Raw genomic sequence first — 17,687 nt, 5'->3', positions numbered from 1 at the left:
CCTAATGATCCATAACCTGTCCACCTCCTCCTGTAGCTCCCTCACCCAGTCCTCCAGAGTCTCCAGCAGCGAGTGCATCCCACAAGTGGGAGCACTCATGCCCCTGATCCCAGCATCCAGCAGATGTGCTTGGCAGCCCTTTCAGCCTGGAGTGAAGTGTTCCATCTGATTGGAGACTGGGACCATAAGTTCTGTCTGGGTGGAGGCCTCTGAGGTACTAGGGAAAGATGGCCCATTCAGACCAGGACGCCTAGGGGTGTGGCGTGTACCCATCACCGTATTGCAGGGCAAACGCTGGTTGCATGGCTGCCAGGGTGTATGTATAAGTGGGAGACCAGGTGCGTGTTATTGCTCCCATGTGGTCCTCACCAGCTACTGCTGCTGTAGCTTGGTAGGCAGGTACGAGCAGCTGCCTGTAGGGAGATCCCTTAGCCTCCTGAGAAGCTAGGGGATTCCCTGGGTCCCTGTGTCCCTACCTGGAGGGGAAGAGGGTTGGTCCCTTGTCCCCTTTACCTGATGTCCAGCACTGGATGTCTTTCCTTGGCATGGAGGGACTTTGGCTGCCCAGGGTTGCAGCAGGCACAGGATGCATCATGCTGTGTGTGGGGCAGCTGGGGGGAACTCAGAAATGAGTGCCTGTTGAGAGCCCTTTCACACACCCTTCCACACAAAGTCCTGTGCTAACTCGCGTGCCAGGCCCAGAGCACACCTGTTTACACAGCTCCTTGGACTAAGTAGGAACCAGGGAGGGGGGTGACCCTCCTTGGCTCCACTCAGCTGCCTCCTGCCCTACACCCATTGTGGGCCCCACTTACCTCCCAGCTCCACGCTAGGTGTCAGGGTCTGGGTCTGCTGTAGGGGTCTGCCAGGGTCCCTGGCTCAGGGGGGTGGGATGGGTTTACACCCGTGCGTCTTGCTCCAGAGCCAGGCCCAACCCTTTTGTCCACCCCAGGCTAGGTCATGCCTAGCCCATGGCCTGGTGGTTACAGCACTGTGTTGGAAAGCAGGATGCAGGTTCAAGACCGTTGTGGTGAATCTCCCACTGCCTGGCTGTTAGGAAACTGCCCTGCCTCTAACTTCTGCTAGTTGTGGTTCTTCTGTGACTAAACATATGGGGCTTACCCAGACTTGCACACACACCTGAACAATCCTATTGGCCAGAGACAGGCCTAGTGAGTATGCCCTAGAGTCTGGCAGGAACTTGCATGCACCTAGCTAAACAGAAACTGTGCACAAGTGTCAACCACTGCATATGTGTCATTTTGATGCATAAATGGGAAATACAATTTAGCTCTTGCTACATGCACTAGGATCCTCTCTATGGCCCATTCTCAGGCAGGGCAGCCCAACAAACTGTCCCTACCTTGTATGGGATGTCCGTGTACTCATTCAAGAACATCTTTAACTGGCTGATGCAAATGCGGAGATCTCCATCCGTGAACTCATATGGAATATTGAACCCCAGGGGTCCAAATTTCCTACGCTCCAACACATTGCCATGGAACAAGCAAAGTGAAAGTAATAAGACTTTAAACTCTGTGACCTGCAGGGCATAGGAGCAAGGAAAGGAGTGTTAGTTGATAGGGGATTGGCTTATAAGGAGACATAACTTTAGAGGCAATGCACTTTTTCTTAGACATGATGGCAGATGGACAGCTAGGTACTTAAGTGATCAAAGCTGCCCATTTACTGAAGCTGATAGGAGCCTGATGAACATAGGCTCAGGCTACTTCACAGGGGATAGATAGTTATAGTCCAAACTTTTCATACTTGAATGCCTAGGATGGAAGAGTGGAACTCATTTCCACAAGATGTTGTGGCAGCTGACAGTTTAACCAAAATCAAAAAGGAACTGGACAAATTCTTGGAGGAAAGGGGCATTAGTAGCTGTTGAGCATGCAAGTTAGGGGTACAGTCTCTGAATAAGAACTTACTAATCCTTAAATACTGGAGATTGTAAATGAGAAAGGAACAGTGGAAAAACCCTTGGTCATACCCTGTTCACTCTCTCATTTAGCATCCACTCTTTGCCACTGTGGGACACAGGATACTGGGCAAGATGGACCCATGGGATTTCTGTATATGAGTGTGTCAGAGCAGACTTGATTAACTGAGTCTTCTGAAGCGTGGCAATTGCTGTGCTCCAGCAGCCACCTGCATCTCATGTATCAGTGTTCCCATGCTTAAAAATGGCAGTGGAGGTGCTTGAAATAAAGCTTGTCAAACAAACATTAGGTCAAGTGCCCACACTACCATTTTTAAGCATGGGGACACAAAGATGCAATGGTGCTTTAATTAGAGAAGCTCTCAAAACTGCACTAACTAAAATGCTGCCTCCCTCTGCCAACCCCTAGTGCACATGTAAAAGTGCCCATAGTCTGACTCAGTGACAGTTCTTCTGAAGTAAATATTTAATTTAGGTAATGCTCTTTAAAAAATGTGAGGCACACTATTTACACACGTGAACTCTCACATCAAACAGGCTGCTCACAAAGACAATGTTAGCTTTCTAGCATGAGAAGGAATTTGTTGTTGTTTAGATGATATACAGAGGAGAAGAAAGCTGGAAAGAAAAACTCAACCAGGGATGCGCTACAAAACCATTAGCAGAGGAACTTGCTATGATCCATGATGAATGTGGCAAGCTGGCCATGGTGGAGAAGTGGAAGACAGGATATGGCTCTTACCTTGGAGCAGGAATTCAAGAAGTCATCGCTCAGATTAGTGTATGACTTCAACAAATTCGCCTTGACCCCTCGTGGGGGCTCAATGGTCATCTTGGAGCCATTCTGGAGGATGGACACTGGGAACTTGTTACTAGGTAAACTAGTGAGCCAGAGGCGAAAGTCTCGGTGCACCTAGACAATTAAAAGGTGGCAGGTGCTTTAAGGGTTAAGTAAAGATATAGGCATTTTTGGGGAAGTCCTCCTAACTGTGGAGATTGTCCTCCCTCATGTTTGGCCAATAATCTTCCATCACAGATGACCCCCAACCTCCCCAGAAGACCCTCCTCCTCCTGACATCACCTGTCCTCAGAATCACAAGGATTTCTTTCAACAGAGCTACCCTGTTCATCTTTCCAACCCTGCAACAGGCTTTTCAACTGGAAATGAGCACTGAGAACTCTCTAGCCCAACTATGGAGCTGTCTGTCAGGTTCTTCCAATAAGACGGACGAGCTCTATGGCAAAAATGCCTGGGCCGCATTCCTCCCCCAAGACAGTGGCAGTCACTGCTTATGCCGAACAGATTTGGTGTAATGCAAAAGCCACGTTCCTTCCCCCTGCTGGAAGCCTGAGCAAGCGATAAGAAGATGTCTTTCGCCAGCAGGCAAATGGAAGGGGAGGCACCAATGCAACGCTGTGTCTGTGGGTAAGAGTGAGGTGGTGACTGATAACAGACTTGCACATGGGGAGGAAGCAGAGTGAGAGCAATTGATATTAGTAAGTTGAGATATAAATGTTAAGTCTTCACACTTGGGTGGAGTTGTTCCCTAATTGCACAGAGTAGCAGTGCATTGTGGGATTAGGGAGCAACTGTGGCCTACTAAACAGACAACTAGCCATAGTTGTGCTGCATGGTTTTGGGAAGAGGGGCTCAGGTTAGTCTCCTTTCTGTTCACAGGAGTCTTCCTCTCCTTCAAAGCACAGGATGATGGTTAAAGCGATGGGCAATAAGCCTTAGCTGTGATTCAAATGAATGCCCCTGTATTCAAGAGTGTAACCTTGTCAGGATTGATGCTCTCAATGAGTCTCTCTAATGCTGGCATCCAGCTTGGGGCCAGGTGGCAGTTCTGGAAGAAGACCCATTTCCCACGTTCCATTGCACTTCGCATCATGGCTTCTGCTCGGGGACCCTGCAAAAGGAAACAAGATCAGCCTCAACAAAATCAATTTACCAGGGCAACTGGATGCAGCACAACTTAAACCTATTGGAATGTACCACCCTGACAGCTGCCATCTGGGCCTGCACGGAGAACAGAACCGCAGACCTGTAGAGCTATAAGTAGAAGTCTCTGCAGCTTGAATTAAAGGGCCAGGCTCCAAAGCTGGAGCTGTACCAGTTCCAAATTGTTTGGGGATCCTTAACATCCATGAACCAGAAACCCACTCACCATTGCATATCCTTAGCTTTGCTTAACTGAGGGCACATAATCAGCTTTCCATATTCCCAAACATGAGCCTAGCTGAACCTTCTTATCAATGAACAAAGGGCAGAGGTTGGGTAAAATTCTGTGCCTGCCCTTCAGAAGTTAGTTTTGTTTTCATGTTTTGCTATGTGCAGATTTTAAGTCTGTTCCACAAAAAGAATCTGAGAAAGAAACTACTGACTTATAACTAAAGGCATTTCAAAGATGAAGGAGGGACCCTCTGGTGAGTGTGTGAAGACAGAAGTGCTGAATTCATTTCTCAGTTGGCAACAAATGAGACACAGTGGTAAACTAGGGCTCTGAGTGGCATTTCCATTGGGAGTGGGGAGGGTTTAAGACTTTCTGGAGTTCTGGGGGTAAACCCTTGTGAATGGGGATGGCTACTTCTCACAAAGAAACATGCACAGTAGTGCCACTGGCTTACCTGACCCTGGCCCAAAGAAATGGCAGCGAGCTTCTTGGAGAACTTCATTTTTTCAGCAAATTTGTAAAGATCAGCAGCAGGGTCTGTCCCAGGAGAGAGGACGAATATCAGGGGAGTGGTAGAAGTGGACTCCTTGAATACCGCAGAGAGATCTGTAGTCTGGAAGAGAAGATGGATTTTCACTTAGAGTAAAAACTAACAATTGACACAGGGCAGGGTGGGTAAATGCAGGAGCCATTCTTTCAGAGCCAATGCACAGACTCTACCTTTATGCCCACTCCCCTGCCTGCCCTCGGTAATCAGTCAGCCTGACAACTGGATTGAGCTAGGACCTGATTTTGATGATTCTTCATGAAGCATCATGTCTTGTCCCCCTCTTCTTTCTGTGCAATCTACTTGTCGATGAATCTTCTGAAGCCTGATCCACGTATCAATACATTAAAAAATAGTCTTTCTGTGGACTGCAGTAGGGTTTATGTCTTGGTCCCTTCTCTTTAGTATCCATTCTAATTCCTTCCTATTTTCCCTGCATCAGCCACTGTCATAAACCATATGCTTTAACTGAAGGACAGTGCCTTTCATTACGAGTTTTAGAAGCTCCAAGGAATCATTACCTGGTACTACAGTGAAGCCCTTCTGACAGCCAGGACCAAAGTCTACATTTAAGTGCCTAACTTTGGACAGCCCTGTTTGAGATGCATACCTGCTTTTGGTGTTGCATTTTAAAGGCAGCCAGCTGACTGCACACACTTCCATAAACATATGCACATATATACATACACTCCCTTGTGCCCTGAACAACTGGGAGCCATAGATTGGCAAATTCATATGTCCCTTCACAGAGCATGTTCAACAGGATGGACTAAACTGCTAAGCAAGCAGAGTCTGCAGAACATCTGCTGCTTATTCTTCTGCCTCTGCATGTGTCAGGACTTCCTGACATCATGAGCCTGAATTCTACATGCAGACACCTTTAATAAGAAATTAAAATTGCACCTTCAGATACTGAATTCCAATTCGGGCCCATCCAGTGGGAACTTCAGCCTGGCATGTGCTTGTCTTGCTGTGTGCCAGCGAGGTGTCACCAGCACAGCCCATAGCATAAATGTGTCCCATAGGAGAACGGTTATATCTGTATAATGCATCTTTATACTGACATAATTATGTCTATACTAGGGGGATGTATCATTTTAGCCGCTGTTACAGTAAAGAGGTATAGCTTTCTATGAGGCCTTGCACGCACAAATGCTGATCTGAGTGTCAAAATTGTCTATGAAAAATGTTGCATCTGAAAACTCTGCTTTGCTGCACCTGAGGATGACAAGTCTTTGTACTTCTGTGATACCCCTTTTACCCATTGATCTCCAAGGATTTTAAGCAGGTGAATAACTCCTTGTTACACATGGGGAAAAGCACACAGTAATCCAGCCAGGCAGAAACAAAACAGAGAACTGAACTGAACCTAACCTGGCTCTTACCCTCAGTTGTAACCTTCAGCCATGCCTCCCCTCTGCCTGCCTTGGACCCTGCTTGCCAGTTTTCAGTATGGAGCTATTACTTTTATTAGTCATGTGCATCATGACTACAGAGGCAGGGTGACCCAGTGGAGAGAGTGCTGACTTGGGACTCAGAAAACATGGATTAGGCCCATTCCCACCTCTGCCACTGGCCTGCTGGGTGATCCTAGGCAACTGACTTTACCACTCCATGCCTCAGTTTCCTCTTCTGTAAAAATAGGCACAATAATAGCAAGCTTTTTGACAAAGCACTTTGAGCTCTAAAGAAGATCTAGGTAGTATCACCTCAACTACAGATGCTGTGAAGGTCCATTCAAGCATCTGCCTCCTATAGTTGCCAGTTCTATTTGGGGCAGAGTGCAGTAGGTTTTGCATTACTCCCATCCCTTCTCAACCAAAGCACCCTCTGTGGCTCTTGTGCGTAGTGCTGGTCAGCTACCTGTGGTTCAATAAAACGTTCATCCAGATTCTCAGCCACAAAGTCCTGCATGGCATTAGTGACCTTATCTCCTCTCAGGCACCGCAGAACCAGAAGCTTCTGGAATGAGTCCAATTTAGCGTTCCAAATCCCAGGCAGGGGCTCCCTGCAAGAGAATTATGTGATGAATTTGGGGGTTATGTTCTGGGAATAAAGAAGGCTTTAAATAGATGCCACATTCACTAGACTCCAAGAAAACAACTCTCCTAGATACAACTAGGTATGTATCAGGATCTTCTGAAGTCATCTTAATTCAGCTCCTTTTACAGGCTATTTTACTGTAACCTTAGCCAAGCAGAAGTCAGAATTCAAATCCCCTGATCAAAGAGGAGGGACTCACCTGTGTGGCTCGGGGCTGTCAAAAATTGTTTGGAACTCTGAGATATTGTCCACAAAATCATCTGCAAAGCTGGAGAAATTATTCAGGTTGCTTAAGGCCAAGATGTCTCCCCATGCTCTCTCATACAGCCATTCAGGAGCTGGATTCTCTCTCATGTTTTTAATGGCACCTCCAGACAGTAGGTAACGCCATTCGTCCTGTGGATCCAACAGGACGCAATTGCTATGAGTGTATTCAGACTTGATGCTCTTGTGACTATGTCCAACAACATGAACCCATGTCAAGAAAGTCCTATAGCAACCTCATGCTGTGGCTGTGTCCTATGTGTGTCTGCTAGATTCACAATGTGGCAAAGCTTATGGCAGGATACATTTGCCCATTCAATCACTGCATCTGGAAATCATGCCTCCTTTCCCTACAGTGCTCTGTAAATGAACTTCAGTCTTAACTCTCAGGGCAATCTCTGCTGAATGTGAGAAAGCAGATTAAATTATCTAGAAAGCCTACATCAGGTTGGCATACAGGTGATTCATTCCTTGCAAGAGTCCTTTCAGACCTAGGAGAAGGGAAAGGGTGTCCAGTACTGGGTTCACTCAAAAGCAACTCCAAAGAAGAAAAAGAGGAAAGGAAAGAAATGAAAAAGATGATGGCAGCAGCCAGATGCCAAACAGGAAAGGAAACCTGGAGACTCATAATGTTGAGCCTGACAGCTTTATGTGTTCTTCTTCTTTCCCCCATTCAGCTTGGGAACAAAGCTATGTCTGAGACCCATTCCCTTGGAAACACCAGGTTATTTACATGAGATGAGATATCCTGCCATCACCCACCATGCCCTTTGTGTATGCAATCAAAAGGTTTTTTGATGACAGACAAGTTCAGCTACTCGTTACCCTGTGTTCCCTTAGTCAGTCCCTGAGCCTTTTCCTCATTGCCAAATTCTGCTGAAAAGTTTATTTTGCAGGCTAAACTGAAAGGCCAAATTACCTAGGAAGGACAACTCAAGGTTTAAATAGTCTTTTAATATGTTTGGACAACTCAGAACTTCAGCTAGTTCTTAACAGATGATCAGGATGAATATTTTTTGCCTCATGCACAGAAACTGGATGGGAAATTTAAATCATCACACCCTGATGAAAGAATATAAGTACAGACAAAGTATGGCATCTCCAGTTTCAGAAGAAGGAGCAATGTGAACTTCATCAGCCATGGGAAATCATCCTTCAAGGGCCAGGGAAGCTGCTTACTCACCATGTTGATTTTTCCTTCATTCATCATGATCCTGACACACAACAGGAAAGCAAACATCAGCTTGTGCTTCTCAAACAGACTGCGGCACACATTGCTGTACAGACTGAAGGTGACGTAGTTGTTTATGTTCACTATCCGCTTCTTCAGGGTGTCTGAAAATAGCCAAATGCAAACCAGCCATGGCAGGAGTGGGGGACAAAGGATCTACTCTCAGTACCAATCTTTTGCACTCCACTGACTGGGAACAGGTCCCTTTTCAGCATACATGAGTGTCCCTATGTAAACTCTGTGATGAACTCTAGGCCCTCTTATCCCTTTCCCACCATGTCTTGGCTTCTGCAGCAAAGTCTGCTCTCCCTCAAGGAAGAATGGATCAAATCCTAGGCTATTTACACAGGCACATGCTGAATCACTGACTAAGAACCTCAAGCTCCAGTCCATCATGAAAGCACTTGGACTATTTCTGGTAATGCAGGTGCAAAAGCTGCTGCCATGGTCACCAAATCACGTCTTTAAAAAATCTCACAATTTGCATCTGGCCCTGGAGCTTGTATTACTTGTTGGATGCTTTTCCAGGGATTGCAGCAATATGACAGTGAGAAAGATAAAACGTTGTCTAGGCACCAGTTTCAAGGGTATGCTGTGTTGCGAGCATCTTAAATGCTCTCATTCGTGACATTTTTTGGGTCCAACTAACAGCAACACTCTGTAGTCTTTGTCTGTGACTGGCATGATGGTCCAACAGGAGTGACAAATGGTCTCACAGAGGGGTCCCCAGCAGGTCAACAGGGTTCCTTGCATTGCAGAAAACCATGCTGATGGCTTGCCATTCATAAACACTGGACTGAAGATGTCTAGACTCAAGGGCTTATAAAACAGTTTGTTGCAGAACTAAAGCAGTCTCCCCAAAGAAGCAGCAGATGTCCTGAATGAAAAGGACATGCTCTTTATTCCTGTTCGTATTAGGTGAGAAGTTGCCTGCTCAGATGAAAGTCAGTGTGGGGTCTGATCCCACCAAGACTGCTTAGACATAACCTTGGACAGAATGAGACCCATTCTAGAGCTTCTCAGAATAAAGAGCTGGGGCCACTTGAGATCTGGCATAAATACAACTGCAAGGCTTTGGTGAGGTGCTTGCACAACTGATCACCAGCTTTTGAGCAAGAAAGGGAAATGATCAAGTTTTCACATGTGCAAGGTGTCTGTTCAAAGGTCCCCTGCCCATGGCTCTAACCCACCAAAGGTACCTGCTCTCTCGGAGTTTGCGATTCCTGACAGGAAGATGTTGAGAAACCATTCAAGAGAATACTGATACATGGGGTCAACATTGGACAGGTCCGAAACACAGAAGTAGAGGATTTGTGTGCGCACAGCAACAGGCACATACTCCAAGCGAGTGATGTCAATGTCTTTTTCTGTCTGCTCAGCTATCTTCACTTTGGCCTGCAGAAATGTTTGGAGGCATCACAATGGGGCATTGCCTCATTTCTGTAAAGCAAGATGGGATGGGGGAAGCAACAAGTCACTGACCTGGATTTCCCCAGCTTTTAGCTTGGAAGCCTCCAGCACTTTGATGAGCTCCAAGTCATCAACAGGGTTTCCCTCAGAGGAGCTCAGCCGGTACAGGATTTGATCCTCTATCCCCTTTAGCTCTTGTCTCATTTTGGCATTGCTAATGATCAGCTGGTTCTTGGCTTCTTCTAAGTCAGGCCGCTCCTCAGCTACCACTTGTCCCAGCAGCTGGTCTTCCAAGCCACTGTAAGTAAAACCTGCAGCTGTCATAGCTGGATGTTGGGTCAGTGGGATCCCAACTATGGAGTTTCTGAGCAGGCAGGGAGATCACACTCATTGGACTTGGGAAAATACAGGAAGATGCCACACTTAATGTAAAATCCAGCATGGCTGCAAACAGGGAAGGACTAATGATCTTAAAGGGCTAGAGGAATGGAAAGGAAGAGAGGCAGCGGGAAGAGGTCTGAACACAGAGCAGCAGGGAGCACTCTCAGGACAGAGCTCCTGCAGAAGGAGAGAGTCGAGGAGCATGCAAAGTATAGCAGAATGTAATGATACTACACAACCTTAAATTGACACCTTTCTTCTAGAGCTGCATGATACAATTCTCTGTGGTAGTGCCATGCCCTTATCACCAAGTCTGAAAACTCACTGCTTTCCTGTTTGTTAGAGCAATGCAACAGAGAGGAGAAAATGAGGCACATAAGGACTAATTTGCCCAAGCAAGGGAGTCTGTGCAGACGAGGGATCTGAGGTCAGGGATCTGAAGTGTCCCGACCCCCTGAAAACACCCTTGCTTCGTACATGCTGGCTTTGATTTCTAGAGCTAAGGAAGAGAACTCTTCTTCCCCCTCTTCATCCCCTAGAACAGATGGCAAGAGGCCAAACGTCACAACAGTTCAATAGCTACAGGCACAAGTGGGTGACCGGTTACCTGGGAGAGAGGGTAAAGTTAATCAGTGTAAGTTTGGTGGATATCTCTGGTGTATAGTGAGGATTAGGCAGGTTGGTGGTGATGTACATCTTGAAGTCATCATGGTATGGAATAACTGTGTCACCCAACTTCAGCACTGTGCTGCCTTGCTGTTTATAAGTCTGCACAAGAGAGGGACAAGTATGACACAAACAGAGACTCTTTCAATAAGGATGTGAGTTGGGAGAACCTACCTGAGATGCAGCCTCACAGTTCCTCTGCCATCACTGCCAGGGCAGGAGGGCAGCTAGTTAGACAGTTCCAGTCACCTTGAAGGTCTGGGGACCCAGCTGCCATTATTTCACCTGAGCATCCCAAATGCCGTGAACCCAAGCTCCCAATCTAAACATGCACATTCCTTATAAAGGGAGGAAAAGTGACACCTCCAGTCCACCCTAGTTCCTGGCTTGCCGGGACTTCCCTAACCAACAGAAGGGAAGGAACCTGTTTCAGCAAGACGGGTTCAAGAGCCGGATCCAGCTCTTCCCCTACGTTCTCCAGCAGGAATGGCTTCCCGAAGCGAATGGAGTTCTCTAGACTGCGCAGGAAGTCTCGATCACTCAGCTTGGCCACCTCCAGGCTGTTCTCCTTTTCCTTGGGGACAACAAGGTGAGAGGGAGTCCAGCATGTGTGTATGACCAAAGTGGGAAAGCAAAACTTTGTGTACGTACTGTAACCTTTGCTAATGCACCACTAAAATTGCAAATAGATGTAAAAGGAATTAAAAGAGATGTATCTGTGTTGCATCATTTGTGTGACACTAACTGAGCATAATATATGCAACTCAGCAAATGCCTAGGACATGCCCTGTAGCCAAAGTAACATGAGAATGTTTTGCTCACATCTGTAGCTGCAACCCTCACACTACATTTTGCAAGGCCCTAATCCTTCCCCCTTCCAGTGCTAAGGGCCCTGCTACTTGGGGCTGCCGGGAATGGAGAGCTGAACTGACAGTGCTGCCATGTTCCATCCCACTGATTAAATGCTCACAAAAGCAGCAGCAAGTGAAGCTACTCAAGTATTGAAGGCCTTTCCCTCTGCATAGACATCAACTGAAGAAGGAAGAAAATGGGGGTAGTGGAAGGAACTGTTCTGCATCTTCCGACACTGAAGATAGACTGGAGTAGCCTCTTTTGTACCAAACAACTTGGCTCCCCAATGGTCAAAAATAGATGCCCTTACCAAATTCTTGATCCACTTGTTGGCTTGTCCCTGGGGGTCTATGAAATGAGTCCAGCGCTGTGAAAACTGTGTTATTACTCCATTCTCCACAGACAGGGTGTCATTGGGCAAACCAGCAATCTGAGTGCACAAGAAAAAGAATCATGGCAGGTATCTAACAGCAGCAGCATAACACATCTCCAGCTGTCCCTACTAGTGCCAGGAATGTTCCTGTGCTTTTAGAAGCTGTACGGATGGTCCTTTTTAAGATTTCTTCCATGGTCCCTCCTGAACAGCCTAAGCTATTTCAAACTCCTCTTAGCCTCCTGGCCTTATCTTCAGCCTGATGGTTTCAATGACTAGGTACTGGGAATGGGCTGACATTACCTAATCCCTCAGCCTGCATTACTGCATTTGCCTACCACATACCTGCCAGGATCGGATTTTTACAGGGTCTCCAAGAGTTCCTATAAGGTTGGGTTCCTTGGTGTGTGGAACACCATGTTTCTGCATTTTCTGTATCCAGTCCTCATACAGTGCTGTGCGGTATTGTCCCTGCCAGGAAGAGATTAACTGTTATCTGCAAATTATACATGGCTGTGTGTTGCTTTAAAATTAAGATCCTTTTCCTGTTTATAGTTAAATCAGGTTCCATAACTTACCATCACCGCTTAATGTAGCAAAGGGAGGTGGTCCAAGGTGAAACCTGGAGCTCATTTGTTGGGTTTCATTCCCGCTCCTTCACGGGTCTCCAAAGGAGCCAGACTTTCAGCATGACAAACACAGAGTACATGCTTTTAGGAGCTTGGGAGGCAGTTGGAATACTGCCAAAACTGGTTGTTAGTGATGAGCTTGGTAGTTCTTGGATGCTAGACTAAACTGTGCAGTGGCACAGTTCAGCCCCACTAGCTTCACTATAACTGTTTCACCATCACCAAGAGCCAGACTTGGCTCAGTTATGTTTTCTGCTTGGGATATTTGATAAAGAGGAGGCTAGGTTATAGGCCCTTGGGCTAAGAGAGATGTAAAGCTGACCTTGGCTCCTTCAGAGAAGGAGTTTCTGTTATCTGCTTACTGTGAAAGGACCCAGGTATGCCACGAAGCCAGCCGAAACCAGCACATCTCCTGCAACGTTGTTGATCATATAATCCAGGTTCTGGACTGTGTCCTGCCAGCGCACCCTCTCATCTGCTAGCCCGTTAATTAACTGTGAAAAGGCCAGACACAACATGTTATCATCCAACTTTCTCCTAAGTACAACCTTGTTCCTCTGAATAACACCCCTCTAAGGAGTGCTTTACTGGAACAGTGATCAGAACCCTACTACATGCCCCCCTCAGTGCCACAGTTCCTGGAACAACTTTAAATTGTGTCCAGCTGCCCTGGCAGTATTATTAGAGCACAGTGATGCTCCAGTTCTGTCCCTAGCCTACCTCTGAGGCACACACAAGGCAGCGGCTGGAAAAGGAGGTGATCAAAGGCTGCCTAAACAAACCAATCCCCATTTTTTAAACTCATTTCCTGACTCCTTTGTGTATGAAGTGGGGCCAGGAGCTGTCTCAATGGCTCTGTTCTGTTGTTTATTGTGAATGTAGGGGAAATGCTAAAGGAAGCAGCACACAGAAACAAGACTTTCACCAACAGGCCTTTGCACCAAGGCATCAGGTTGTCAGATTATCTGAAAGGAATACGCCACAAGCTGACAGAGTTAGAACTAGGACAGGGCTCCCTCACTGACCTTGTCAGCCCGGCTCAGTCTCTGCTCACACTGCTCACACTTCATCTCCAGCTCCTCTTTCTTAGCAATGTAGCTCCTATATTTGGCCTGCATCATGGCAATGCCATCCTCTACATCTCTCAGACGCTCTTTGGCTTCATCGAGGATCTTCTGAGTGACTTGGAGGTCTTCTTCTGCCTCCCGCAAGGCTTGCTGTGAAAAACACACAGGATTTTCAAATGTTATCACCAAATAGGAAGGCTGAGGCCTGAAGCATACTCAGGTGGGCCTCTGTATTCCAAAGGCTGGAGTTGTCAGCTCTCCATCCAAACATCATCAAAAGGTCTAAAAACACTAGCTAAAGAACAGATGTAGACAAATTGGAGAGTATAGCTGAAGGCTATTGAAAAATGGTTCAGGGGCTATGACACACGACTTATGAGAAGAGTCTAAGGAAACTGGAGTTATTTAGTCTGGAGAAGAGAAGACTGAGGGGGGATTTAATAGAAGCCTTCATCTACCTAAAGGGTGGTTCCAAGGAAGAAGGAGCTAGACTGTTCGTAGGGGTGGCAGATAGCAGAACAAAGAGCAATGGTCTCAAGGTACAGCAAGGGAAGTTTAGATTAGCTATTAGGAAAAATTCTCTCATGGGGAGGGCAATAAAGCACTGGAACAGGTTACCCAGAGAGGTTGTGGAGCCTCCATCCTTGGAGGTTTTTAAGACCCAGCTAGACAAAGCCTTGGCTGGGATGACCTAGTTTAGGATGGTTGTAATTTGAGCAGCAGGTTTGGACTAGATGGCCTCCTGAGGTCCCTTCCAACCCTAATTTTTTATGCTTCTATAATCCTGTTACATGGGGGTGTCATAGTATCCCCAGAGCCCAATCCTGGCATGCAAGGGCAGTGTGGGGCCCTATTTGGCCTTCAGACTGGCCCCATGCCATGTACGTGGCTTGTACGGACAAAACTGAGCATCACTGTTCTATAATACAGAGGAGGTCAGACTAGATGAATGAATAGTTCCTTCGAGCCTTAAACTCTACGATGGTATTTGACCTCGATGCTGTTACCATAGGCCTGGGCTCATCCAATGGTTAGGTGTGGGTTTATTTTAAGGGCAGGTGGTTGCCTATCATATTGAGAATTTAGGAGTGGCAACAACCCCCAAATTTGAAAAACGAAACATGTCATTCATCAGAAATGGCTGCTCTTTAAAAATAATAATAAAAAAAATTGTCAATGTTACAGAACTTTCTTTATTCCACTTCAACTGATTCTACTCACTGCAACTGCTGCAAGTAGTTTAACTTGACAGATTTAATGACAGCTTGAAATAGTGTTCAAGCCTGGAAAAAACGTATCAACTCTCCTGCAAAATGTCCGAAAAAGGCAGATCAATATGAACAGCACGTGGATAGACTTAGAAATAAGTCTGAAGTCACACTGTCCAATTCATAAAAAAGTAGTATCAAATTCTTTGACAGAACACGAACAAACTGATTTGGTAAAGCTTTTGATTTGATCAGGCTGCATAGACTAGAAAACAATCTCCAACAAGGTACATCAGACAAGCTCTATATTGCTCAAACTGTTGATATTTGTGGAGTTCCTTGGGAAATATGACCTCATGATGAAAGATAATCTCTGATGAATTACATCAAAAGAAATTCATGACAATTATCTGGGTGGATGTATTCAAAACAAAATTATTCAACTCCTTCGGAATAACAACAGGAAAGAGATTATTTCTATTTTGAAAGCTGAAAGTATTATTCTATTATACTTGACTGCACCCAAGACAAACCAGATGAAATGATTGTTAGATTTGTTTCTGCAGAAGAAAGCAACAAAGGCAAGAGGAGGGAAATGTTGTGATCAAAGAACATTTTGTTGGAGTTTTGAATAGGACCAATTCTTCTGGCACTGCAAGACAGCAGCTCTCTTTGAACAATTATAAGAAATGGGAATCTCACTCAGTGATTTGAGAAGTCAAAATAATGACAAGGGAGGAAAAAGGAAGGTGAAGGCTGGAATTCAGAAGAGAACTGGGGAATCTGACCAGAAGAGTAGCTTTTGTACCTTGCAAACACACATTCTTTGACTCTTGTACTGAATGATACTGTAAATTATTGCACTTGAAACTGAGGTATTGTTTGATGCAGTTCAAAGTATTTTTCTGTTTTTGCAGCCTCACTGCAAGAGAGAGGTAATGGGCCAACATACAACCAACCTATTTCCAAAACCCTCAAGTGAAATGTGATGGGATCTACTTCTGATGGCACCAAATTTCAGAAGTCTATGTCACTTAAGTTTCACATACAAATGCTTCAAAACTCAAGAGATTTGTAGGAATGAAAACTCAAAGCAATGCTAAATTGCTGACTCATGAAATCTGTAACCACACATCATTGTGCAGTGTGTTGTTCTGTCATGACACAGGTTATAAAGTCAACACTGCATTCATACCAGCCTCTGGCTTTACTATTCATTCCATCCAGGAAGAGCACACACCAACTGCAGATGCTTCCTCAGCTGGACAAAGGGTATCTGTACCCGAAAGCTTGCAAAGAAGAATTTTTCCAGCTATTTAAGTTGGTCTAATAAAAGGTATCAGATTAACCCAAACAGCCTTGTCTGTCACCCTGCAAATACAACACTCCAAGTGGATATTGAACAAACTATTCATCAGCTAAAAGCCTCAAAGGATTCCCTTATAAACTGTCCTTGTGTTAAGGGACACACATGTCCTTATTAACAAGGAGGAATTTGAAGTGAGTTTCCCACAGGAAAGACAACTTAGAACAGAAATCAAAGACAAAATGTTTGATTATAAGGCCAGGGATGAATTGGTAACTAATCCAGAGAAGAGTTATAAAATAAAAATGTCTATCATACTTAGAAGTTTATCATTTTTACAGTTACACCATCACTTGAAGAAAGATATTTTGCAACCTGAGGAGAACCATGAGCTGTCTGTTGTTACTTCTTTTTTTATGACAACTCAAATACACCCTGCAAGGAATTATAACATCATTGTATTATTTTAAGCAAAGCATAAAAAGATGGACAACATGGTGAAGAGAGATCTTCTGACACACATCTACTGAATCTCTGCAATGAAATTCAACCCCCTGCCCAGAGACTGGATCCTGGAATAAGCTCAAAAGCTAGGTTTCTTACGAGAGAAAAATGCATTTTTTCAAGATGCTTTTGCATTGTACAATGACTTCGTCTTGGTTGATGGGTCCTGTTTCAATTTCAGTTGAAAAACAATTTGTGGAAAGAGATGTCATCCATGAGCTTACATATATTAAAGCTAGAAAAATGAAGTTCAAAGATGCTAGCTGCAAGGCCCGAGGCTTTGTGGAAAAAAAAAGGCTTTGAAGGGCTGGTTGTGTGTTTCATTTTCACATTCTTCACTTAGTTCCATGCTTGCATTGCAAATTATCAAGTGATGAATCTAATTCTCTTAGTAATTTACTGGGGTGTTAGGTAGCTAATGGGGAAGGGAAGCAAAAAGTACTTCTGCCTACACTAAAAAATAAGCTGTAGCTGGTACAGACATATATTACTTGGGTGCTTAAATGTTCAGAGCCTAACTTTATATTTAGGCACCTAAAGAAAAGGCCTGATTAATTTATTTGCTTCTAGGACCCTGTTGTCAGTGGCAATCATTGACTCAAATAATTAATCACAAAGTTGACTCATTTATATGGTTTACCCTTTTCTCCTTAAAAGCATGACTCCATAGAAGGGAAAAAAAAATCAAAATTGGATAAGGATGATGTGGGATGAATCCTTTGGGTAACTCTAACTAGAAAATGAATGCCTCAAAAAAATCATGCTTTCCAAGTGAAATAAGGTACTTGAAAATATGGAGTACAGTAATAACTAACAAGTCCCTTTCTACAGAATTTTCCATGTTTAGACATCAGCTAATTGCTCCTCTCAGAACACCTCTGGGTAGGTCAGTGTTACCTCCACTTCACGTATGGAGAAACTGAGGCAAAGGTATTTAGGTGTCCAAGCCTGACTGCCATCCCAGCTGAAACCCCAAGCTCTTGCTTGTGTCTAAAAGAATCGATGCTACATTTTACCTTCAATTAGTAAATTCCAACAACAGAGCCCAGTTTAGTTACCTTACCAACATTATTCCTTAACCACTCCC

The 17,687-nt window shown here is 45.0% G+C and overlaps 1 protein-coding gene across 1 annotated transcript in view; it reads right to left on the bottom strand.

Moving 5' to 3' along the window:
- Positions 1–17,687, bottom strand: part of DNAH1 (dynein axonemal heavy chain 1) — a 152,774-nt gene that overhangs the window by 21,670 nt on the left and 113,417 nt on the right. Inside the window, exons 58-72 of the mRNA XM_090022620.1 lie at positions 13,541–13,732; positions 12,878–13,009; positions 12,232–12,357; positions 11,824–11,943; positions 11,086–11,235; positions 10,603–10,763; positions 9,687–9,912; positions 9,404–9,599; positions 8,157–8,308; positions 6,909–7,105; positions 6,530–6,674; positions 4,574–4,732; positions 3,724–3,855; positions 2,688–2,858; positions 1,364–1,543 (exon numbers count right to left, since the gene is read on the bottom strand). Coding sequence (XP_089878746.1) covers positions 1,364–1,543; positions 2,688–2,858; positions 3,724–3,855; positions 4,574–4,732; positions 6,530–6,674; positions 6,909–7,105; positions 8,157–8,308; positions 9,404–9,599; positions 9,687–9,912; positions 10,603–10,763; positions 11,086–11,235; positions 11,824–11,943; positions 12,232–12,357; positions 12,878–13,009; positions 13,541–13,732 — 2,439 coding nt within the window. The remainder of the gene's footprint in view (positions 1–1,363; positions 1,544–2,687; positions 2,859–3,723; positions 3,856–4,573; positions 4,733–6,529; positions 6,675–6,908; positions 7,106–8,156; positions 8,309–9,403; positions 9,600–9,686; positions 9,913–10,602; positions 10,764–11,085; positions 11,236–11,823; positions 11,944–12,231; positions 12,358–12,877; positions 13,010–13,540; positions 13,733–17,687) is intronic.

This window comes from Crocodylus siamensis, chromosome 11 (genome assembly GCF_052110815.1).
Source record: "Crocodylus siamensis isolate JL-2025a chromosome 11, ASM5211081v1, whole genome shotgun sequence".
NCBI lineage: Eukaryota > Metazoa > Chordata > Crocodylia > Crocodylidae > Crocodylus > Crocodylus siamensis.
Note: the sequence above shows the minus strand (reverse complement) of the source record. Positions and strands in the feature narration are given on the sequence as shown.